This window comes from Oryctolagus cuniculus, chromosome 16, assembly GCF_964237555.1.
Source record: "Oryctolagus cuniculus chromosome 16, mOryCun1.1, whole genome shotgun sequence".
Taxonomy (NCBI): Eukaryota; Metazoa; Chordata; class Mammalia; order Lagomorpha; family Leporidae; genus Oryctolagus; species Oryctolagus cuniculus.
Window position 1 is genome coordinate 62334128 of NC_091447.1, and position 24019 is coordinate 62358146.

The following is a 24019-nucleotide window of genomic DNA, read 5'->3' on the forward strand; positions in this document are numbered from 1 at the left end:
TTTTGGGGTAGGGGGGAGAGTTCTTGGAGGCAGAGAGAATCCCTATAGAAGCTACCTCCCCCAGGGAAAATGTGTCTTCCAAGAGAAGTCTCTTGGGGGATGTTCGCCTAGGGGCTGTATCTCACGTGCAGGGCTTCCTCGGAGGGTCTTGGATTAGGGAGGGGTCTTCCCATGAGATGTTCTCTGGTAGGGGGGTTGTTTCTCGGTAGCTCGACTCCCTTGGGGGTTTCTGGAGGCTCCACCCCTCCGCCCGCCCCCTCTCCCCCAGCGCGGGCAGTGGTGGCCCAGGCCAGGCTCCGGCGCCCAGACGCAGTGACGGCGCCGGGCCCGCCCCACTTCGCTCCGCCCCCGCCGCCGCCGCCGCCGCCGCCGCCGCCGCGGTCCCCGCGGCTTCTCCCTCCCACCCTCCTCCCTCCTCCCGCCGCTGCCGCCGCCTCCCTCCTCCCTCCCCGGGGCTGAAGCCGCGGCCGCCGCCGCCGCCGCCGCCGCCGCCATGGATGATTCGGGTCTCATCCGCCGCCGGAGGCTGCAGGTACGCGGCAGCCCGAGCCCCCGGTGGAGGGGAAGAGGTCGGCGCCCTGGGGGCGGGAGGCGGCGAACTTGCACCTGGGTGGGCCGGGGCGCCCCCTCCCACGGGCTCGGGACGCCCCCCCGCGGGGAACGCGGTGGCCGTGCGTCCCGCTGCGCTGAGGACCCCGCCCCTCAGGCGCCACCGCCCGGCCACCCAGGGTGCCCATGGAGGCGAGGGGGTGCAGCCAGGCGTTTTCCTTCGGGGATGGTCAGGGGGCGCCTGGGCTGCCGGAGGAGGAAGGGGCTGGGGGGCCCAAGTCATCACCCTGGCTCCTCGCCAGGCTTGGGGTGACGGGGGCTCCGAGCAAAGTTATTGCCCCAGGGTTTGCGCCCCTGGGGGCCACCGGCGCTGCTGCAGCAGCCGCTGTAAACATGTTTGTGCCGCAGCCTCACCCCCTCGCCACCCTGGGAGCCCCCTTTCTGAGGCATGGGACCTCCGGGCGCCCTCGGTGCACCTGCTGGGCCACCAGAATTCTTCCTACTGCCCTAATTGGACAGCCTCCCCACTCTCCAGTCCTCCCCCGCCCCTCCAGCCTCAAGTCCAGCCCAGCTTGTGGGTGGGCGGGAGCGGTTTTTAGCTTCCTGCCGCCTTAGAAGACGCCGGTCGCCAGGCTGTGCGCAGGCGCCGGAGGCGTGGACCCACTGCGTGGAGTGGCACACTGAGGGCTCCTTTGGAGGGTGGGCAAGGCAGATTCAAACCCTGGGCTGGAGCCCCCCAACCTCCAAGGCATGGGGGTGAGACTTCCTGCTGGAGCCGAGAAGGGACCTTTGCTTGCATCTTTAAGTGCACTGGTGAGGGGCTAACTGGGGAACCCGATGTGTCCCCCCAAAAAAGAAAAATGGACCCCAGAGAGGAAACAGATCAAGGCTTGGCCTCAAGCGCTGATAGAGGTGGAGGGGGTAGGGCAAAGGGGGGTGGTCCTAACCCTTTTAAGCCTCCTTGGAGCTCAGCCCCAAGCTTGGGTAACCTTGGGTTTTTGATTAAAGCCAACTCTGGGGTCCTGACTCAGTTTACGTTTGGGAAGGGGGCTCAAGTCCACATGCAGGGCCCAGTGCACGCTTAGAGGACCAAGGGGAACTGATGGGTCGGTGTGCAGCAGGAAAGATGGAGATGAGACTGCAGCAAGGACTTCCCTGGGGGTCTGGAGGACGCTGGAGGCAGACGTGGGTTCAAAAGTTCCGTGGCTGTCAAAACAGAGCCCGGAGCCCTCTCCGAGCGCTCCTGGATTCCCTAGGAGAAGAGCGTCTGAGAACCGGGTGGCAGCTGCGGCAAAGCCAGACCAAGTGCAGCTGCAGCGGCCACGCAGAGTGCGCGCCGTCGGGTCCTCGCGAAAAAGGGCGGGAAGGGGGCGGAGACTTCGTAGGGGTGTGTCCCCGCCCTCCCTTGCCGGCGCCGACTCCTATTGGCTCAGAGCCACGCGGGATTTCTTGTCTCCCGCACTAGGCCCCGCCCCCAACCCCGGATCTCGGCCACTCACCCGTCCCGAGGTTTGCCTTTGCTGTAGTCTGGACCGGGGCGACCCCTTTTTCCCGCGGGTCTTCCTACCCCTACCTCCTCCTCGCTTCTGGCAGTTAACGGGCACTTAGGGCATCCCCCTGGGGATCGTCCCACTCCTGCAGAGCGCCAGCCCAGGGAACCCTCCCACCCCCCATCCCGTCTCCCCAGGAAACCCATCAGCTTAGCAGCTGGAGGTGGCGTCTACACCGACGCCAAGGATCCGGAGTTCCGCCTCTCCGGTTTGTTCCTTTCTTCAACCCTAGAATAAGTCTAGGGGTTGCTAGCCGATCGAGAGCTTATTAATTAGAGTTACTCGGGTCTGTTGCAGCCCTGGGCTCCGGGGCCAGAAAATCCAGGTCTTGATTTCGCTTGGGCCATTGCGGAGGCCCCGGGCCGCGGAGCTGCCGCTCTGTCCTGGCTAGCCTGCTAAGGCGGAGGGAAAACCTGGTATGGATTTATGGTCCTGCCCCCACCCCCCAGGCTGCGGCGGGCAAGGCTGTCCTTGGACGCCGCCCATAGGATGGTCAAAGGACTACGATAACTTCTGTAATGTGACATTAGTGTTTACTGAGTGCTCATTAGGTGTTAGGCGCCAAGCTGAGGTCCCAGGCACCAACCCAAAGAGTTGGAGGATTTCCTAAAATGTACCCAGAATATTTCATTTCCCTTTGGTTAGGCGCTCCTCAAAGCTATCCAAACCCCTCCATTGCATCTCTGCCTGTGGACATAGAACCGACGGGAAAGAGGTCTCCCCGCTCCCCCTGGCTCTCCTGGGATGAGCAAACTTCTGGTCCCTGGAGCGACTGCCTGAATGCTTGGCAAATGGAACCTGATCTTTGGATGGAGACACAGGAGGTGAACAGTCACAAGCGGTCATTTCCATGATCAATTTTTTTTTTTTTAAAAAAAGGCCATTTGGCCACACCTCCTGGATCCCATTTCAGATCTGAGTGATTTTACCTCCCACGCCCCAACTTCTGTGAATCTGGCTGGAAAAGGGGTACATCCATAGTTGGGGTGTAGACGGCTCATCGCCTCAGCTTTCCACACTTGCACACGCTAGGTCAATTCCTAGTTCTTGTGGCTGACCCAAAATCGCCCTTTGGTTTTATTCATCACCCGTATCATGGCCTAAAACGATCCCACTCACTTCTGTATTCTTCCGGTTTGTGTCTGCTTCCTGCTCACAGCACTAGTTGCAAAAGGGTGGGGATTTTTTGTGCCCAGGGCTGTAGGGGACCCAAGCAATATTTTGCAAATAAAGACTGGTTTCAGTTGCACAAATGGACACTGAGATGCGAACTCAAGAACCTTATCTGACGCTGCGCCTGTGCACTTGACCCTGGGTTGGTCCCTGGCGTGGGAGTGGGGGTGGGGGTGGGAGAAGAATCAACCCCGGGGTCCCACTCCCCCAAGGAGCAGGGCCCCCAGCGCGTAGCCAACGGTGAAGGCGATGGTGCAGAGGAAGAGACCGTACCACCTGCTCTGCCGCTCCGGGGGGGCCGTGGCTGCAGGTTCACGCTGACCTCTGTCCTACTGCCCCTTTCGCTTCCAGAAGGATCTGCCCCTGCCCCGGAAAAGCAGCAGGTGAGTTTTTTTTTTTTTTTTTTTTTGCACCGAGATGCGCGGCGGGGAGGGGGGGTGTCGGCCGCCCCCTTCCTGCGGCCCGAGTCGGGGCGCCAGGCGCGTGCGCGGGCGGGTCCCGGCGCGCCGTTCCCCCGCCCCGGCAGCGCCCCCTCCTGGCCGTCTGCGGCCGCAGGGCCCTCCCCTCCCCCGCCCTCCTCGGCCCTCCCCGGCCCGCTGCGGCGGCTCCAGCCTCCGCCCCGCGCGCTCGCTCCCCGCGCCGCCGCCGCCGCCGCCGCCGCCGCTTGCCGCCGCACCTGCCACCATGTCGCCGGCGCCGGGTCATGTCTGACTCTCTCTGGACCGCTCTGTCCAATTTCTCGATGCCCTCCTTCCCCGGCGGCAGTATGTTCCGCCGCACCAAGAGGTAGAACCCCCATCCCACCCCACCCCCGGCCCAGATCCCCCAGACCCCGGTCCCTGCCCCCACCCCACCCCTAGCCCCAAAGCTGCCTCTCTGGCCGCTGCCGCAGGGCGGGGCCCGGGATGCTGCTCCCGATCCAGCCGCGCCAGAGGTGCTCCCGCTGCGCCTTCCCGCCGGGAGACTGGGGAGACCGGGGCGCCAAGCGCGCGCCGAGGCTTGGAGGGGTTGCAGGCTGCAGAGGACGGCCGCAGGGGGAGGGGGCTGCGAGGGCTGGGGTTGCGGTGTCTTTGTCTGCTTGGCGCTGCGGGCTCAGGCAGCCCGGTGCGGGTGGGGGAAGAAAGGGAGAGTGGGGGGCTTGGCACCCTCGGAACAATAGCCCCGTGCCGCGCGCGCTCCTGGACCTTGGCTAATGTGCTCAGTCACTGCGGCTGAGGATGGAGGGGACCTTGGGGCTGGGGGCTCCCTCTTGCGGAGCCGGGGTCCTGAGACGTTAGAGGAAGTGGGGGGTGGGTGGGCAGGGTTCCTCTCCTAGCACTGATCTCCCCCTTTCCCCAAGAGCACAGCCCAGCACTGCAAAGAGTGAGGCAGACATGATGTCACACACATACACACACACCAGCAGCTCCAGCGGTGGGGGTGGGGGTGGGGCGCCGCCATACCCAGGCAGGCAGGTTAACCCCCAGCACAGGGTCCCCCCCCAACTCCCGCACACCACCCCCAGCCCAACGCCACCTGCGTGGCCATCGACACGCCACAAGTACAGAATGCCGCCCAGGGCGCGCGCGCGCACACACACACACACACCCATGCCCCTAACAATGTCACAACACACAGTGCGAGAGGCAGGCTTGTCACATGCTGTGTCACGCTGACCCCAGGGAAAGCAGACATGGGGAAATCGTAGACTCACCCAGGGGGATGCCTGCCAGGTGTGGAGGCGTGCTGGGACACGCTCAGGGTCCCAGCGGGTGCTGCTCACGGACGCAAGGACAGTATCCCCCCCCCCAGACTTGGAGGAGCCGCGCGGAGACAGAGGCAGGCGTGTGGACATGTGGCACGTAGACACACAAGGGACAGGTTGTGCCACACGTGATGTCACCCGGGGCCACACAGGGCTGTCAGGCCTAGAACCCAAGGACACACAGACACACTGTCACCAGGGCTGTCCCATACACACGACGACTTTCAACCTATGGCCTTGTGCTCTCCACAGGGTCACCCGTTACCCACACATATGGGTCACGCAGGCATCCCCCACTGTGTACTTCACGTTTAGCTCCTCTTCCAGGCAGCCCTCCAGGGGCAGCGCCAAGCACACGGGAATGGGAGATTGGTGGTGGGGTGGGGAGGTTGCTGCAGAGGCCTAGGCCCTGGAGCTCACTGGGCTGCGGCCTGGCCTGGCCCTCCTGCCTCGCCTTCCCCGCAGCTGCCGCACCAGTAACCGGAAAAGCCTCATCTTGACCAGCACGTCGCCCACGCTGCCGCGACCCCACTCCCCGCTGCCGAGCCACTTGGGTGAGACAGGAGGCGCCTGCTGGGTGGGTGTGGGCCAGACCTAGGAGGCGTGGCCGCAGGCGGGGAGGCGGGGCCTCATGAGGGGCGTGGCCACCTCGCAGGAAGGGGGCGGTGTCTGGAGCAGAGGTGGGCCTGGATCGGACGAAGGGCGGGGCCATCCCTGCGGGAGATTCCTCGAGGCTGTGGACCAGACCTAGAAGGCGGGGCCATAGATTGGGGGAGGCGGGACCTCAGGAGGGAGGCGTGGCCACACCGCAGGAAGGGAGCGGTGTCTGGAGCAGAGGTGGGCCCGGATTGGACAAAGGGCGGGGCCATCCCTGTGGGCGGGCTTTTGGTGGATGTGGACCAGACCTAGAAGGTGGGGCCAGAGGCAAGAGGCGTGGCCACCTCGCAGGAAGGGGGCGGTGTTTGGAGCAGAGGCGGGCCCGGATTGGACAGAGGGGGCCATCCCCATGGGAGGGTTCTTGGTGGATGGATACCAGACCTAGAAGCCTGGGCCAGAGGCGGGAGGCGGGGCCACCCTGCAGGAAGGGAGCGGCTTCTGGAGCAGAGGCGGGCCCGGATTGGACAGGGGGCGGGGCCATCCATGTGGGGGCGTGGTCCTTCTGCAGAGCTCAGGCTAAGCTGGGGCGGGAAGGAGGAGCCACACCTGGAGCGTGGGGCCGTCCCCCGGGCCGCCAGGCGGGGCCCCAGGCTGCCGAGGGCTGCATCTCAGGGGTCTTCGGGCCTGAAGCACCCCTTCTTTCCGTCACAGGCAGCAGTCCGCTGGACAGCCCTCGCAACTTCTCCCCTAACACTCCCGCCCATTTCTCTTTCGCCTCCTCCCGAAGGTGAGTCCCAGACGCCCGGGCTGGACCCTCCCGCCCCCCCCCAACGTCTGGGCCGCCACCTGTTCTCCTGCTCCTAATGGTACTCGAGCTGAGGCCTGAGGGGCCCCAGGGAGTGTCGCAGGGTCCCAGAGGGCCAGGGCGGGCAGTTCTGGGGGCGGGGCCTGGAGGAAGGCGGGGCCCTGGGCGGTCCGGCCTGGCAGGGGCGGGGCTTCCCTGGCGGCGGCGCAGAGCGCGCGCGCGCTGGGCCCAGGGTCTCCGGCTCCCCGGAGTCTCGCTCTCCTGGCCGGGCGTTTCCATGGCAACAGGACGGGGTAGCCGAGATGAGGCGCGCATGCGCAGACGGCGCGGTGCCCATCCCGGGGCTCCTTGGTCTCCAAGGGGTGGGGGAGGGAGGCTGGGGGAATCAGATTTCCCTCTGAGGGTCTCTCTGAGGGTTTCTGGATTGAAATGTATTTTCTGGGAGATTTTTTCTTTTTTCTTTTTTTTTTGCAAAAGAGATTGCTCTCATGTTTTGGGCAGAAACCCTTTGGGGAGTCTCCGAGGGCTGTGGCAAGTTTCTTGGTTTGAGCTCCATTCTAAAAATAATGACTTGACACCTGTTATGTCCTAGGGGCTGGGCACAGGGGGCGAATGACACTCTGTCTGCACACCCCCCCCCCCCCAGAGTGGAGCAGGGCAGACGGGCCCGAGAGCTGGGATGGTTCCATGGGCTGGGGACAGAGGGTGGCTATGCGGGGAAGGTGGCTGAGGACGGTAGGGCACCAGGACAGGGTGCGTGCCTCCGGGTGGGGGCAGACAGGCAGGAGGGAGTGTGAGGCCATGTGTGTGTTGATATGAGGCCCGTGTTGCGGGTGTGAAACGGAGTGTGGGAACAGCCACGTGCCTCCGCAGGCATCCGTGGGCAGGCGCAGCAGCGTGGGGCTGTGAATGAGTACGTGGCTGTGTGAGCTGAAATGTGTGACAGGGAGCGTGCCTGGAATGTGGATGTGTGTGACTGTGAAAGGGTGCGGTGTGTGTGTGGGGGGGAAGATCCCCTCTCTGAGAAGACCCCAGAGTCCTCCCTCTGAGAGCTTTCTCACCACGGGGTTTACTCGGGGTGGACTTCGGGGTCCCCGCTGGGATCACCCGCTTTGGGTGGGCACTTCCAAGAGCTCTGGAGGACTTGTTTGGCCTGGGGGTGTTAGGAGAACAGGAAAAGGGGCAGGGCAGAGGAGGCCAGTCCTTGCCCCCTCCCTTCCCCAAGCCCCCGGTGCCTGCCTGGAAGGCTCCCCCTGTATCACCTTGACCTTGAGCGCCTTTGCGTCTCAAAGTGGATCCACTGCCCTTCCCTCCTCTCCCTGGCCATGACCAGTCACTTCCTCTCACACCTGGGGAATCGGGGGCAGGCGGGAAGGGGGCCCACGGGGGTTTGGCAACCTCTGAGCCCTGCTGCCGGGTTCCAGGGCGGATGGACGCCGCTGGTCTCTGGCCTCACTGCCTTCCTCTGGCTATGGAACCAACACGCCCAGCTCCACCGTATCGGTGAGTGTAGCAGGTGGGTGGGTCGGGACGAGCGAGGGCAGCAGCTGCAGGACCCCCACCTTTGAGAGTCACGCTCGGGTTGGCAGTCCTAATGGTTCTTGGTCCTTCCTGGGTGTCTACTTTCTCTGTGCCGGTCCCCTCCAAAGCTGTGACCGGTGCCCACAACACGTCTTCCTGGGGGACCCTACTGCTTGGCTACTCATTTACAGAAGGTGATGGAAGGGTTCTTTGAGCCACTTGCTCACGTATCTGTCTGGCCATTTGGTTACCTGCTGTAAAAACACTCTAACCCTGGCTCTCTCCACCTGCACCCTTGTCTGCCCGTGTCTCTGGGTCACTCATCCATCCATTGGAATGACGTCAGTGGACAGTGATCACGTGCTGGGTGGGTGCTTACCAGCTGGGGTGGTGATGGGAGCAGCACGTGGTGCGGTGACAGCAGAGGGGAGCCTTGTGACTCGGCTGGAGGAAGTCACAGAAAGCTTCCTGGAGGAGGTGGCCTTGAAGCCAAGATAAAAGATCAGCAGAAGTGTGGCCAGTGGAAGAGGGGGAGAAGGCTGTCCCAGGAAGGGGGTTCAGCAAGTGCACACTGCCAGAGGCCATGTGCTTGGCCAACGCTGGGAGGTGGGTTTCGTTGTAAATCCAGTCGGGCAGCCATGAAGTGATTTTACTGTTTGTTCATTTTTTAAAAAAGACTTCTTTATTCATTCAAAAGGCAGAATTACAGGGAGGGGACAGGCATCTTCCATCTGCTGGTTTACTCCCTACATGGCTGCTAATAGCTGGAGCTGAAGCCTGGAACTCAGGTCTCCCATGTCGGGGCCGGGGCCCAAGCACGTGGGCCATCTGCTGCTGCTTTTCCCAGTCGCATTAGCAGGGAGCTGGATGGGATGTGGAGCAGACAGGACTCGAACTGGTGTCCACATGGGATGCCAGCATTGCAGGCAGCAGTTTAATTAACCCGCTGTGCCATAGGGCCGGCTCCTTGACTCCGATTCTGTCCCTTGCCCACTGGTCTGTAGTGAGAGGTCCTGGACCCCACCCTCTGTGTCCTGAGCTCTGACCCCGCCTCCCCCCCCCCCCCCCGCAGTCCTCCTGCTCCTCCCAGGAGCGCCTGCACCAGCTGCCCTACCAGCCCACGGTGGACGAACTCCACTTCCTCTCCAAGCACTTTGGCAGCACCGAGAGCGTCACGGACGAGGATGGCGGCCGTCGCTCGCCGGCAGTGCGGCCGCGCTCCCGGAGTCTCAGGTGGACGGGTGCTGCCCCCTTCTGCTCGCTGGCCCTCTGCATGGGGCGGCCGGGAAGGGGATGATGACACCTGTCTGTGCGAAGCTCCCAGCTCGGAGGCAGGGGATTGGACAAGACGGTGCTTCTGTTCCCCGCAGCCCCGGGCGCTCGCCCTCCTCCTACGACAACGAGATCGTTATGATGAACCATGTCTACAAGGAGAGGTTCCCCAAGGTGAGGTGGGAAAACCCTGGTAAGGTGCAGGCGCGCCCCCTGCTGGCCGGGCGAGTGCCGCCTGCTAGCCGGGAGAGCTCCCCTTGTTGGCCAAGGCGAGCGCCCCTTGGTGGCCGGTGAGCGGGGCCACTGCTGTCCTGTCTTGCGCCCCCTGCTGGCCCAGCAAAATCCTCCTGCTAGCCTGACAAGCGCCCTCTGCTGGCCAGGCACGCACTCGCGCGTTGCAGCCACAGCATTGGCCGAGCCGGGGACCCTACACGGTGCCCTCGCATCCCCTCTTGCAGGCCACAGCGCAGATGGAAGAGAAGCTGCGCGACTTCGCGCGCGCCTACGAACCCGACAGCGTGCTGCCGCTGGCCGACGGCGTGCTCAGTTTCATCCACCACCAGATCATCGAGCTGGCCCGGGACTGCCTGGCCAAGTCCCGCGATGGTCTCATCACCACCGTCTACTTCTACGAGCTGCAGGAGAACTTGGAGAAGCTGTTGCAGGATGTGGGTGCTGGCCGGCCCTGGGCCCCCAGAGCAGGCCTAGCTGCCCCGCCCGCCCCTTCCTGCAGCCAGTCGGGGGGGTCCCTAGCATGTGCACCTGCTGCAAGCTGGGTTGAAGCTGGACATTTAGGGGTGAAAGAGGCGTCAAGATGCGACTGGGGAGCAGGAGTTTGGTTTTGTTTGTTTGTTTGTTTGTTTACTGCTGTGTGCCTGGCTGTGTCCAGCACACAGGAGGTGCAAAAAAAAAAAAAAAGTTAATTCAGTCGAGGCAGGTGTTTGGTTCAGCAGTAAAGACACTGCTTGGGAAACCACCTCTCCTACCAGAGGGCCTGGGTTCGAGCCCCTGCTTCCAGCTCCCTGTGAATAAGCGACCTGGGAGGCAACAGGTGATGGCTCCAGGACCTGGGTCCCTGTCACTCCCGTGGGAGGCCTGAACTGAGTTTCTGACTCCTGAATTTAGCCTGGCCCAGCCCCAGCTGTTGCAGGCACTGGTGGTGGTGGTGGTGGTGAGGGGGGTGAATTAGCAGATAGGACCTCTCTGTCTCTTCCTCACAAATACAATTTGTTTAATAAGAGGATTTTTTAAAAATTCATTTATTTATTTGAAAGGCAGAGTTACAGAGAAGACAGAGAGATCTTCCATCTGCTGGTTCATTCCCCAAAATGACCACAGTAATTGGGGGCTGTTGAAGCCAGGAGCTCCACACGGGTCTCCCCCATGGGTGGCAGGGGCCCAATTACTTGAACCATCTTCTGCCTCCCGGGGGGGGGCGGCATTTAGCTCGGAGCCAGACCGGAAGCGGAGCAGCCGGGGACTCCAACCTGCAAGTGTCCCAAGTCTCGGCTTAACCCACTGCACCAACCACACCAGCGCCTCTCCAGCTGATTTATTTTACTGTCCAGGTTTTCTCCCCTGTGAACTGGAGCCAGCGTGGCAGGTGCACTCTGCAGGGGCCTGGCTGAGCCGTCATCACCTGATCACCTGTGCTGTCTCTCCCCAGGCCTATGAACGCTCCGAGAGCTTGGAGGTGGCCTTTGTCACACAGCTGGTGAAGAAACTGCTCATCATCATCTCCAGGCCCGCCAGGCTGCTGGAATGCCTGGTGAGCGCGGGCGGGAGGGGCGGGCGGGGGCGGGGCCCTGGGAGCCCCTCCCACCTCTGCAACCCCGCCCCTGCCCTGCCCCAGGAGTTCAACCCCGAGGAATTTTACCACTTGCTGGAGGCAGCGGAGGGCCACGCCAAGGAGGGCCACCTAGTGAAGACCGACATCCCGCGCTACATCATCCGCCAGCTTGGTCTCACCCGGGACCCTTTCCCAGGTGCAGCTGGGGGCGGGGGCTCAAGGCGCCTCTTGTGGGGAGAGGGCTGGGCTTGGAGCCGAGCCCGGCCTCACTCTCCGTCCCTGCGTAGACGTGGCAGCACATCTAGAGGAGCAGGACAGCGGTGGTTCCAACACCCCTGAGCCGGATGAGCTCTCAGAGGTGAGACCGGGTGGCTCAGCAGGCAGCGCTGTGGCTCGTGGTGGCGGGCAGTGCTCAGCCTGGGGCCCAGCTTCTGCCTCCCCCACGCACCCCGGGGCTGTGTGGAGCTCTTGGTCTCAGTGTCCCCATCTATCGAGTGGGGTTAATGACAGCTCTGATTTCTCCAGGAGCGTTTGGTAAGCTACACCTCTGCATGAAACTTTGTTGTTGTTGTTCCACTTTAAAAACAAACAGTGGCATTCCTAATGTGTGCAGAACATTTGCATTGCTCCCCAGAAAGGAAACCTCACACACATTAACCGTCATTCTCTGTTCCTTCTTTACCCCAGACCTCGACACTCAAAGATCCACTTCCTTTTTTTTTTTTTTTTTTTTGAAGAGAGACTTATTTATTTGTATCTGAAAGAGAGAGTTACAGGAGAGAGGGAGAGAGTGACAGAGATAGCCTCCATCCACTGGTTCACTCCCCCAAATGGCTGCAATGGCCAGGGCTGGACCAGGCCAAAGCCAGGAGCCAGGAGCTTCACCGGGGTCTCCCACGTGGGTGCAGGGACGTGAGCAATTTCCCAGGTGCATTTGCAGGGAGCTGGACGGGAAGTGCAGTAGCCGGGATTTGAAATGGCACCTGTATGGGATGCCGCCATTGCAGGCAGAGGTTTAACCCACCATGCCCCAGGATCTACCTTCTATCACCATAAATTTGCTTATTCTGGGTATTTCATGTAGACAGAAATATTCACTCTGAAGCTTTTCCTGTCTGGCTCATGTCACTGAGTATAATGTTTTACGTAAAGATTTATTTATTTGAAAAGGAGAGAGAGATCGGATCTTGCATTCACTAATTTGCTCATCAAATGCCTGAACAACCAAGACTGGCCCAACTCAAAGCCAGGAGCCAGGAATTGCACCCGGGTTCCCCACACGGGGGAGGGGACCCATGGACTTGGGCTGTCATCCACCGCTTTCCTGGGTGCATGAGCAGGGAGCTGGATTGGAAACAAAATAGCTAAGACTAGAGTCAGTACTTAGATAATGGATGCGGGAGTCCCAAGCAGTGGGCTAACCCGCTGCACCACAGGGCCCACCCCAACATAAATTCTTTATGTTTATTTGTGCTGTGATATGCGTGAGTGTTTTGTTTCTTTTGATGACTGCATATTATTCCATCAGATGGGTGGGCCAGGAGTGGTGATGGGCTGGGCGGTTGGGGGATCCATGATCTGGCTGTTGTCCATAGGTCTGCTCTGAACATTCACGTACAAGTATTGGTTTGAGCCAACTTATTTCACTTCCGTGTATATAGAAACCCAGGAGTGGAATTGTGGGTCCCAAGGGAACCATGGTTAAAGTATGGAGGAGTCCTGCATGGATGTTGGCTGTCTCCATGTTTTGGTTTGTTTTTTAAACATTTGTTTATTAATTCCAGAGAGTTGCACACACACACACACACACAGAGAGAGAGAGAGAGAGAGAGAGAGAGAGAGTTCAGAATATTTCCCATCTGGTTCACTCCCCAGATGGCTGCAATGGCCAGGGTTGAGCCAGGCTGAAGCCAGAAGCCAGGAGCTCCATCCGGGTCTCCTACATGGGTGCAGGAGCCCAAGCACTTGGGCTGTCTTCCACTGCTTTCCCAGGTCATTAGCAGAGAGCTGGATTGGAAGAGGAGCAGCCGGGACTCGAACTGGTGTTGTCCTGTGATCTGGGCTCCCTGCCTCCCCCTACCAGCTAGCTACCCCCGGCCCACAGCGGGTCCACCTGATGGCATTTGAGCTTGTGACCTTAGTGTCAAATAGTTTCTCTGCATTCACACACAGGCACACATATTTTCCTTGCTATATCTATTTTTAAAAAATCTCACCTGTGCATGCCATTTGTTTAATTTTTTGAATAGGTAATGGAATGACATCACTCAAAAGTCTAAAACTCTAAAAAAGGTATTTATCTCTAATTGTTGTTTGTAGGATTCTGCGTTATTCCATTGAATCAAACTTGTTACTTGAGTGATACAAATCTTCCATCTCCCTATTCATTTTTCTTGCCTGATTGATCTACGAGTTTGTGACACATATGTGTTCAATCCTTGTCTCCAGCGATTTCTCCTTATAACTCTGTCCGTTTCTAAACGAGCTGTTGTGAGGCTATCTTCTTAGGCGCATACAAGTTCAATATTTTTCATATCTCATAGAGCTTTTTGTGTAGTGCCCTTTAAAAAAATCTCTTTGTCTCAGGGAAAAAAGTCACCCTCACTCCCCATTGTCCTATGCTCCCAAAATATGATAGCATAATTTCATTCTGCCACTTTTTATTTAACGTGAACTGTATTATTCCTTGCTTTTTTCCCATGTAATAAAGTACTTGGGGGAACAGCCCCAACCAGTGTAGAGCAATCCCTCAGTTAAAAAATTATTTATTTATTTATTTGACAGTGGCAGAGGAGAGAGAGAGAGAAGTCTTCCATCTGCTGGTTCACTCCCCCAAATGACCATAATAGCCAGAGCTGGGCCATGCTGAAGCCAGGAGCTCCATCCGGGTCTCCCACGTGGGTGGCAGGGGCCCAAGGACTAAGGCCATCACGTGCTGCCTTCCCAGGTGCATTGGCAGGGAGCTGGATAGGAAGTGGAGCAGCCGGGACTCGAACCAGAGCTCTGATACCGAATGCTGGCCACAGCAAGCAGAGGCTGACCTGGCTGTGCCACACGCCAGCCCCACAATTCCTCATTAGTTTTTTTTTTTTTTTAACAGTGCCACCATCTTGCTTTGTGAATGATGCTGGTTATGTGATTAGTTAAGCCATAGCCTATGGGTGGATGTAGAGTGATTTCCTGCCTTGCAGAGAATGTGCGGGCACCGTATTATTTCGCACACGTGCACAGACAGCTGTAGCAGTTTAAACAGGAAATTGCAGGCTCAGAGGGAGATGCCTTTTTCATTCTGATCTGTAACCAAGCACCCTCCATGGGGATGGCACTGATTTACACCCAAGCTGTAAGGTCCTCGTTCCACATAGAATGCATCAACTAGCTTTTTTTTTTCCCTTTCAATCTACTAAGTAAAAAGTGATGCCTTGGGGATATTTTAGTTAGAATTTGTCTTTCTGTCCTTATATGTGAGGCTGAGCATATTTTCATCTACTTAAGAACCCACATCCCTTGCCCACTTTTTCCCTTCAATCTTTATTGGAGTTTTTGCTTATTGATTTCTGGGAACTCTTTATATATGTATAGACCAAGACAGATTTTGTAGGTTCTCTGCTATCTTTGCTAATGGAAGCAATTGGGAATGTGTCCCCCACAGCCGGTCCTGGGTTCAAGCCCTGCCTCTGTGTCCTGCCTCAGTGCGGCAGCCAGCAGAAGGGCCCACCCACCTGCTCCATGCCTCAGTTTCCACCCCTTGCCCCCCATGCAAACGGAATAACACGAGTGCTGCTGTCATTTTGATGGTGACTGTGGCGGCGGTGTCCCCTTGCAGGGTCCCAGTGGCGCCTCCAAGGCCAAGAAGCCCCCTGGGGAGAACGATTTTGACACCATCAAGCTGATAAGCAACGGGGCCTACGGGTGAGCCGCCCGGGGCTCTGGCGGGGGGCGGGTGGTGGCGGCCCGGGCGTCTGCAGGTGACGGCCGGTCCTCGCTCCCTCCCCCTGCAGCGCCGTGTACCTGGTGCGCCACCGCGACACGCGCCAGCGCTTCGCCATGAAGAAGATCAACAAGCAGAACCTGATCCTGCGGAACCAGATCCAGCAGGCCTTCGTGGAGCGCGACATCCTCACGTTCGCCGAGAACCCCTTCGTGGTCGGCATGTTTTGCTCCTTCGAGACGCGCCGCCACCTGTGCATGGTCATGGAGTACGTGGAAGGTGCGGCCACCCGAGGGCTGCGGGGCCCGGGAGGGGGGAGCTGCTGCGACCTATTTCATTGCATTTCAAAGGCAGGGTTACAGAGAGTGCGAGGGAGACAGAGAGAGAGAGGTGTCTTCCATCTGCTGGTTCACTCCCCAAATGGCCACGACTCAGGGGCCGATGCCGTGGCTCACTTAGTTAATCCTCCACCTGCAGTGCCGGCATCCAATATGAGCACAGGGTTCTAGTCCCGGTTGCTCTTCCAGTCCAGCTCTCTGCTGTGGCCCGGGAGTGCAGTGGAGGATGGCCCAAGTGCTTGGGCCCTGCACCCCATGGGAGACCAGGAGAAGCACCTGGCTCCTGGCTTTGGATCGGCACAGCGCGCTGGCCATGGAGGCCATTTTGGGGGTGAACCAACGGAAGGAAGACCTTTCTCTGTCTCTGTCTCTCTCTCTCACTGTCTAACTCTGCCTGTCAAAAAAAAAAAAAAAAAAAAAAAAAAAAAAAAAAAAAAAAAAGGCCACAACTCAGCCAATCTGAAGCCAGGAGCCAGGAGCTCCATCCGGGTCTCCTACACGGGTGCAGGGGCCCAAGGACTTGGGCCATCTTCTACTACTTTCCCATGCCACAGCAGAGAGCTGGATCAGAAGTGGAGCAGCCAGGACTTGAACTGGTGCCCTTATGGGATGCCAGCACTGCAGGCAGTGGCTTTACCTGCTACACCACAGTGCCGGCCCCTCTTAATTTTTTTAAAGATGTATTTTATTTATTTGAAAGGCAGAGGGAGAGAGGAGCGGGGGGGAGAGAGAAATACAGAGAGAGAGAGAGAGAGAGAGAGAGAGAGAGAGAGAGAGAGAGATCTTCCATCCCCTGATTCACTCCCCAAATACCCACAACAGCCAGGCATGGCTGGGCCAGGCTGAAGTCAGGAGCCAGGACCTCCACCTGACAGGAACCCAGGGGCTTGGGCCATGGCCGCTGTCTCCCAGGGTCTGTGTTACCAGGAGGCTGCAGCCCGGAGCCCCAGAGCTGGGAGTCGAAGCTGGGTGCTGTGACCCCATGCACATCTTCATCAGTGTCTTCATCGCCAGATGTGCCCCCCCCCCCTCCGCAGGCTTGGTTGTTTTGAGGAGTTTGAGCTTTACTGAAAAATCCCTGAGAAAGTAAGAGTTCCCCCTCCATGCCCGGTTATTCACATTTTGTATTAGTGCGCTACATTCCTTACAAGCCAAGGAGCCAATGTTGATACATTCTTACTAACAATGCATTCCTCCTGTCTGTTACATACAATGTAGCCACACCAGTGAGGCCTGACAGACAAGGAAGTCCCCAGAGCCCACTAGGCTCACACTCACCTACACATCCTCTCCTCCCTTCATTCCTTCAACTGTTTACCCACTCCGCTCACCTGCTCGCCATCCGTCAAACTGCTGGTAGTTGGCTGTCTGTCCATAAGTCCATCACTGGTCCATTCAGTGGACTAGAACCTGGTGTGTCGGCGCCACTAGGTGGAGGATTAGCCTATTGAGCCGCGGCGCCAGCCTGAATCTGACTTTTAAGACCCTGGACCTCAAAGTTCAGTTGAAAAGCAGGCAGCCTTGGCTTCCAATAAGCCATCACCTCAACCATCCTCTCTCTCTGTTTGCCCCAACTTTTCTCTGTGCCCAAGTCCCTTCGTGAGTAAAAGGGCCTGATCATACCGACTTTGGAGTGTGGTTTATGGGCACGTGGAAAGCCGGGCAGAGAGCAATTCCCTGTGTGACTGAGCCTCGGGAAGTCCCACTTTCTGATCCTGTTTTTCCCATCTGTATAATGGGTGCAGCAGAGCTGGCGTGTGGTACTATGGTGCCCATCAAGGGCTCAGCTCCGGGCCAGGGGTGCGTCCCTCCCTCTTCACGAGGGTCCCTTCCCTGGCTCCCAGGTGGTGACTGTGCCACCCTGTTGAAGAACATCGGGGCACTGCCCGTGGAGATGGCCCGCATGTACTTCGCCGAGACGGTGCTGGCGCTGGAGTACTTGCACAATTATGGCATCGTGCACCGGGACCTCAAGCCGGACAAGTGAGTGCAGACTTCCCTCCTCCCTCGCCCCCCACCTCTGGGGATGCTGCGTGGGGGCGGGTGGGTTGCGGGGTGGGGGAGGGGAGGCCTCGGAGCTCTGAGACCCCGGCCCGCGTCTGCAGCCTTCTCATCACGTCCATGGGCCACATCAAGCTCACGGATTTTGGGCTCTCCAAAATGGGGCTCATGAGCCTCACCACCAACTTGTACGAAGGCCACATTGAGAAAGACGCCCGCGAGTTTCTGGACAAACAGGTGTGTGTGTGTGTGTGTGTGTGTGCGCGCGCGGGCGCGGGCGCATAGGGAATTGCATAGGGGATCGCGCACAGGACCTCGGGGCAGCGGGCGAGGCCGGGGCCTGGTCGGGGGCGGGGGCTCAGCTCTCCTCCCAGGCCCCGCCTGCGGCCAGGGTGCCGGCTGACGGCCTGCCCCCAGGTGTGTGGGACCCCAGAGTACATCGCCCCGGAAGTGATCCTACGCCAGGGCTACGGCAAGCCGGTGGACTGGTGGGCTATGGGCATCATCCTGTACGAATTCCTCGTGGGCTGCGTGCCCTTCTTCGGAGACACGCCGGAGGAGCTCTTCGGCCAGGTCATCAGTGGTACGTGCCTGCGACACGGGAGATGCCGGTGGCCCAGGGCCGCCCCCCACCCCCACCCCAGGACTCCCAAAGCGGCCCCGCCTCCAGTCACCCCCCACCCCCGCTATGCTTTGCAGACGACATCCTGTGGCCAGAAGGGGACGAAGCCCTGCCCACAGATGCCCAGCTTCTGATATCCAGCCTGCTGCAGACCAACCCCTTGGTCCGACTTGGGGCAGGTGGGGAGGGGGCGCTGCGGTGCTGAGGACCCGAGGGCTGGGGCTTAGGGGGTGGGGAGAGGGGAGGCTCGTGGCTGGGGAGCAGAGAGGCCCACGGCCGCAGGTGCAGCCTGCGCTGCGATATGGGGGGCGGGCGGCCAGCCGTCAGCTACGGCTGGACTGCTTGCTGTCTAGGTGGCGCCTTCGAGGTGAAGCAGCACAGTTTCTTTCGAGACCTGGACTGGACCGGGCTGCTGAGGCAGAAGGCCGAGTTCATCCCGCACCTGGAATCGGAGGATGACACCAGCTACTTTGACAGTGAGCCGGGCTGGAGAGGGACCTGGCCTAGAGGGTGGGGGCGTGGCCATGAAAGGGGCGTGGCCTAGCGGCGGGGTGGAGCCTGGGCAGGGCTGGACTGGCAGGCGGTGCTAGGAGCAGAGCTGAGCAGGGGTGTGGCATTGGGGGCGTGGCCTGGCGGAGGGGTGGAGCCTGGGCGGGGCTGGACTGGCGGGCGGTGCTAGAAGCAGCGCTAAGCCGGCCTAAGGCAGAGCCTGGGTGCTCAGTGCAGAGGGTGTGGCCTCTCTGGAGGCGGGGCTAGACAGGGACCCTCCCCCAGCGTTTGGTGGAGCCTGCAGCAGGGGCGTGGCGTGAGCTGCGGTGGGGGGGGCCCTGCTGTTGCTGCCGCAGTTAGAGGGCACGCCCGCAGTCACGGCCCGCCCACTCCCCCCGCAGCCCGCTCAGACCGGTATCACCACGTGAACTCCTACGACGAGGACGACACGACGGAGGAGGAGCCCGTGGAGATCCGCCAGTTCTCCTCCTGCTCCCCTCGCTTCAGCAAGGTGGGCCACGGGGGCGGGGCTTGGGTTGAAGAGGCAGGTGGAGGCGGGGCCTGCAGGGGGCTGCAGGCAGCAGGACTCAAGTGCCCAGGATCTCAGGAGAGGAAAATTATTGAGGGCGGGTGGTTAGGGGGCTGGGAGTGCAGAAACCTGGGGGGTGGGGGACTATGGGTGGAGCTTTTGTCCCAGAGTGCAGATGGAGCCCCCAGGGCCGGGGAGGGTGGGGTTCAGGACATGGGGGTGAAAACGACCCCAGAGGGCACAGGAGGCTGACGGGCAGGGGTGGAGCGTGGTTTGGAAAGCCCGTTGGCTGGGGAGCGAAGACGGGGTGGGGGTGGGAGGGGCTTACTGCTGCCTATATGCCTCGCAGGTGTATAGCAGTATGGAGCAGCTGTCACAGCACGAGCCCAAGACCCCCGTCACAGCAGCGGGGGCCAGCAAGCGGGAGCCGAGCGCCAAGGGCCCCGAGGAGAAAGTGGCCAGCAAGCGGGAGGGGCTGGGGGGCCTGACCCTGCGAGAGAAGACCTGGAGAGGGGGCTCCCCTGAGATGTGAGCTGGAGACAGACTGGGGGGGCTGGGGGCTGGAGGGGGCGTGTCCCCGCTGACCACACCCCCTATCCCCACAGCAAACGCTTCTCTGCGTCCGAGGCCAGTTTCCTGGAAGGAGAGGCCAGTCCGCCGCTGGGTGCGCGCCGCCGCTTCTCAGCACTGCTGGAACCCAGCCGCTTCAGCGCCCCCCAAGAAGATGAGGATGAGGCCCGGCTGCGCAGGCCTCCCCGGCCCAGCTCTGACCCGCCAGGCTCCCTGGATGCCAGGGCTTCCAAAGAGGCAACTCCGTTGGAAGGCACTCCCAGCGCTGCCGGGGACCCTGAAGGCAGTGAGTGCCCCATCCCCACCTCCCCTCCTCCTGCCGGCTTCTCCTGTGTGCACTGGGCCTGGTAGGAGCTGTGCTGGGTGGGTATTGCCTGCCCCGGTGAAACTCACAACGTCGGAGCAGGAGAGAGAAGCAGGAAGAGCCTGGGGCTGCCCCCTAACCATCTGTCCTCTAACCATCCCATTGCAGCTGACAGCACGCGCCCAGGCGATCTCTGCCCGCCCTCGAAGGACAGTGATACGTCAGGCCCTAGGGCCACCAATGACCTGGTTCTGCGCCGGGCCCGGCACCAGCAGCTGTCCGGGGACCCCACGGTGGAGAAGCGCCCTGCTCGAACTGGAGGCAAAGTCATCAAGTCAGCCTCGGCCACTGCCTTGTCCGTCATGATCCCTGCAGGTGATGCTGGGCTCCATCTGGTGGGGGTGGGGTGGCATGCAGGGAGGAATAAACCCTCATTGAAGCCAGGCTAAGCCAATGAAATACTGGGCTTTCCCTGTCCATAGTGATTGGCTCCAGAATGGACCAATGAGAGTCTGCTCTGTATTTTTTTTTTTTGACCTGGGGGGAGAGAGCTGTGTCTTTGGGACCTTGACCTCTGATCACAATTCTGTGCCTGCAGTGGACCCACATGGAAGCTCACCCCTTGCTAGCCCCATGTCCCCGCGGTCTCTCTCCTCCAACCCATCCTCGAGGGACTCCTCACCCAGCCGGGACTACTCACCGGCCGTCAGTGGGCTCCGCTCCCCGATCACCATCCAGCGCTCAGGCAAGAAGTATGGCTTCACGCTGCGTGCCATCCGCGTCTACATGGGCGACTCAGACGTCTACAGCGTCCACCACATTGTCTGGGTGAGCGCTCATGGGCATGGTCTGTATCCGTGGGTGGAAATAGTGTTGGTGGGGGGGGAGTGTTGGTGGATGGAAGACCACCTGGTTCACACTCTGGAGCTAGGCACCCTGGGTGGGAGTCTTCTGAGACCCCCACTTTCATTTAAGCTCTTGGAGCTGCCTCAGTTTCCCCATTTGTAAAATGGGAGGAATAGTTACTGTTTCATAAGTTGTCCATTGCTACAGAGCCATGTCAGCTTGGGGGAGCCGCCCTTATCAGCGATCCCATTAACCCTGCCTGCCCCTCGTGGGGTTCCTCGTTGCTAGCACGTGGAGGAGGGGGGCCCAGCCCAGGAGGCAGGGCTCTGTGCCGGAGACCTGATCACGCACGTGAACGGAGAGCCTGTGCATGGCATGGTGCACCCTGAGGTCGTGGAACTGATCCTCAAGGTGCGTGCAAGGGGGGAGGGGCGCCCTGGGCCGAGGCTGCGGTGGGGGGAGGGGCACCCTGGGCCAAGGCTGCGGTGGGGGGGAGCCCCGAACCATCTCCGACCACGTAGCGCATCCACCTCCCCCCCCCCCCCCCCCGCTTCTTCCCTAGAGCGGCAGCAAGGTGGCCGTGACCACCACGCCCTTTGAAAACACCTCCATCCGCATTGGCCCTGCAAGGCGCAGCAGCTACAAGGCCAAGATGGCTCGGAGGAACAAGCGCCCTTCTGCCAAGGAGGGTCAGGACAGGTGGGCAAGAGCAGTAGGCCAAGAGCAGCAGGTGCTCGGCAGGTGCCGGGAAAGAGGGCCCCGCCCAGAGCACTGGGGGAGCGGCCCCGCCCTCGCTGAGCTTGCTTTAGGCAGCAGGGGAAGGGGCTCCGACGGATAAGGGATTCCTTTCCGGAATGCGCATGTGGGAATGCTGAGCCACCTGAAATAAGTTCTTTGCTTATGGATTGGAGGAGCCGGGGGGGGGGGGGGTGGGGGGGGCCAGGAGGGGCCTCCGTTGTGAGCAGTGGGTCTGGCCCAGACAAGGAGAGAGGATCTGGGTGAGTTCCAGGAGCCAGGACAAGGCTCAGCAATGAGAGGGGTTGCAGCAAGAGGGGGTGGGCGGGGCCAAAAGGGGCTTGGTTTTGATTGGCTGAGTGTTTCTGGCTTGGACTGGGAATGGCCAAGAAATGTGGGTGGGGCCTAAAGTAGGAGGAGCCAGTGGGACTGAACCGAAGAGAAGCTTTTTTTGCCTTGATAGGCGGGTTGCAGTGTGGGGTAGGGCATGGCTGGGGTGGGGGTGGGGTGGGCGGGCCAGAAAAGATTCGTTTCCACTGGACAGGCGCTTAGAGCTCAGACTGGGAGGAGCCAGAAGGGATGGGCGGGTCCTGAAGTGGGAGGAGTCAGGTGTGATTGAACTAAAGGAGCTATTTCTTGATAGGCAGCAGGTTGTAAGTGTAGGGGGAAGGGCCCAAAGGGTGGAAGGTTAGGGCGCCCCACCATCCTCCACTCCCACCCCCGCCACTGCATTGTGCGGCCAGAAGTGGGAGGAGGAGCCCGGAGCTCTGGAGTCCGGTCAAGGGTAGGTGGTGTCCTCGCTGTCCCCTAGCAAGAAACGCAGCTCCCTCTTCCGGAAGATCACGAAGCAGTCGAACCTGCTACACACGAGCCGCTCGCTGTCATCGCTGAACCGCTCGCTGTCCTCCAGCGACAGCCTCCCGGGCTCGCCCACGCACGGGCTGCCGGCGCGCTCGCCCACGCACAGCTACCGCTCCACGCCGGACTCGGCCTATCTAGGTAAGGCCAAGGTGGCAGGTGGTGGTGGTGGGCCCGGAGTGGTCCTCAGTGTGCCTGCACCTGCTCCAGGGCCGGGCAGGCGGGGTCGGGGAGCGCCTGCACCTGCTCCAGAGCCGGGCAGGTGGTGGCGGGGCGGGGGTAGAGGGGGCCGGGTGCGGTCCTCCCTGAGTGCCTGCACCTGCTCCGCCTGGCCCGCAGGCGCCTCGTCCCAGAGCAGCTCACCGGCCTCCAGCACGCCCAACTCGCCCGCATCCTCGGCTTCGCACCACATCCGGCCCAGCACGCTGCACGGCCTGTCGCCCAAGCTGCACCGCCAGTACCGCTCTGCGCGCTGCAAGTCGGCGGGCAACATCCCGCTGTCGCCGCTGGCGCACACGCCGTCCCCGACGCAGGCGTCGCCGCCGCCGCTGCCGGGCCACACGGTGGGCAGCTCGCACACCACGCAGAGCTTCCCCGCCAAGCTGCACTCCTCGCCGCCCGTCGTGCGCCCGCGCCCCAAGAGCGCCGAGCCCCCGCGCTCACCGCTGCTCAAGCGCGTGCAGTCGGCCGAGAAGCTGGGCGCCTCGCTGGGCGCAGACAAGAAGGGGGCCCTGCGCAAACACAGCCTCGAGGTGGGCCACCCAGACTTCCGCAAGGATTTCCACGGAGAGCTGGGGCTGCACAGCCTGGCCGAGTCCGACGGCGAGACGCCCCCCATCGAGGGTCCTGGCGCCACCCGGCAGGTGGCGATGCGCCGCCTCGGCCGCCAGGAGTCGCCCCTGAGCCTGGGCGCGGACCCGCTGCCGCCCGAGGGCGCGCCCAGGCCACCTGCCCTGGGCAAGGAAGAGTCTCCTGGTGGCGGCACAGAGGCCTACACCCCGCCCCGCGCGACCACCCCCGGGGGCCGGACCCTGGAGCGGGATGCCAGCTGCACGCGGCACCAGAGCGTGCAGACGGAAGACGGCGCCGGTGGTGCGGTGCCCAGGGCTGTGGCCAAGGCGGCGCTGAGCCCGGTGCAGGAGCACGAGACGGGCCGGCGCAGCAGCTCGGGCGAGGCGGGCACGCCCCCGGTGCCCATCGTGGTGGAACCCGCGCGGCCAGCGGCTCCCCAGCTTTCTCGCGCGGACTCCAAGGGGTTACAGGAACCTGTGCCCCAGGCGCCTGCCGTGCCCGAGGCCCCCCGGGGCCGGGAGCGCTGGGTACTGGAAGTGGTGGAGGAGCGGACCACGCTGAGCGCACCTCGCTCCAAGCCCGCCTCCCCCAAGCTCTCCCCAGACCCCCAGACCCCCTCCCTAGCCCCAACCAAGAGTGCACCCAGTAGCGCGGTGCCCCCAACCACACCTGCTTCCCTCCCGGTCCCAGGCACCAAGCCTGAAGTGGGGCCGACCTCCCGGTGCCCTGCTGAAGCTGTGGCCCCGGCAGGCCTGGCCAAAAAAGGGGCGTCCGGCCCCGCAGCCCCAGGCCCATAGCCCAAAGGGGCCAGTGGCCATGCTCTGTACAGCGCCTGTATACATATGTACACATATAAATAAAGTGCGCCTGTGCTGTGTGAGTTTCCTGGGGCTCAAGGCAGTCCCCAAGCTTCCTGGCATGGAACTCTAGCCCTGGTCACCACGGATAAAGACAAGGCAGATTTTGGAGGGCCCCTTCCTGTGGGCCGCCCACTTCCGGTTTTC

The 24019-nt window shown here is 61.2% G+C and overlaps 1 protein-coding gene across 4 annotated transcripts; it reads left to right on the forward strand.

The window, feature by feature from the left end:
* Nucleotides 1-23895, forward strand: MAST1 (microtubule associated serine/threonine kinase 1). 4 transcript variants are annotated; one of them, XM_070058822.1, is made up of 27 exons: nucleotides 1-532; nucleotides 3624-3655; nucleotides 5482-5570; nucleotides 6325-6400; nucleotides 7843-7921; nucleotides 9012-9172; nucleotides 9310-9385; nucleotides 9670-9879; nucleotides 10878-10979; nucleotides 11064-11196; nucleotides 11288-11358; nucleotides 14827-14912; nucleotides 15002-15210; nucleotides 17114-17252; nucleotides 17375-17507; nucleotides 17688-17853; nucleotides 17970-18071; nucleotides 18246-18368; nucleotides 18783-18892; nucleotides 19260-19438; nucleotides 19516-19766; nucleotides 19953-20159; nucleotides 20383-20612; nucleotides 20919-21041; nucleotides 21193-21329; nucleotides 22177-22364; nucleotides 22563-23895. In XM_070058822.1, exons 1-27 carry the CDS (start codon nucleotides 494-496, stop codon nucleotides 23810-23812), a joined length of 4701 nt encoding a protein of 1566 aa, XP_069914923.1. In that variant the 5' UTR covers nucleotides 1-493; the 3' UTR covers nucleotides 23813-23895. The 4 variants fall into 4 exon arrangements, with proteins under 4 accessions (XP_069914923.1, XP_069914926.1, XP_069914922.1 ...); XM_070058825.1 differs by having other exon boundaries at nucleotides 5494-5570; XM_070058821.1 differs by lacking the exons at nucleotides 1-532; nucleotides 3624-3655 and adding an exon at nucleotides 3862-4058.
* The last annotated feature ends 124 nt before the right edge of the window (nucleotides 23896-24019 follow it).

What these genes read in the sequence shown, in the direction of transcription:
- MAST1 (XM_070058821.1), top strand. Translation starts at nt 3,976, where the DNA reads ATGTCTGACTCTCTCTGGACCGCTCTGTCCAATTTCTCGATGCCCTCC. An exon ending in ATAAGCAACGGGGCCTACGG is followed by an intron (nt 14,913 to 15,001) that starts GTGAGCCGCCCG and finishes CTCCCCCTGCAG; the next exon opens with CGCCGTGTACCTGGTGCGCC. An exon ending in GTCCGTCATGATCCCTGCAG is followed by an intron (nt 20,160 to 20,382) that starts GTGATGCTGGGC and finishes CTGTGCCTGCAG; the next exon opens with TGGACCCACATGGAAGCTCA.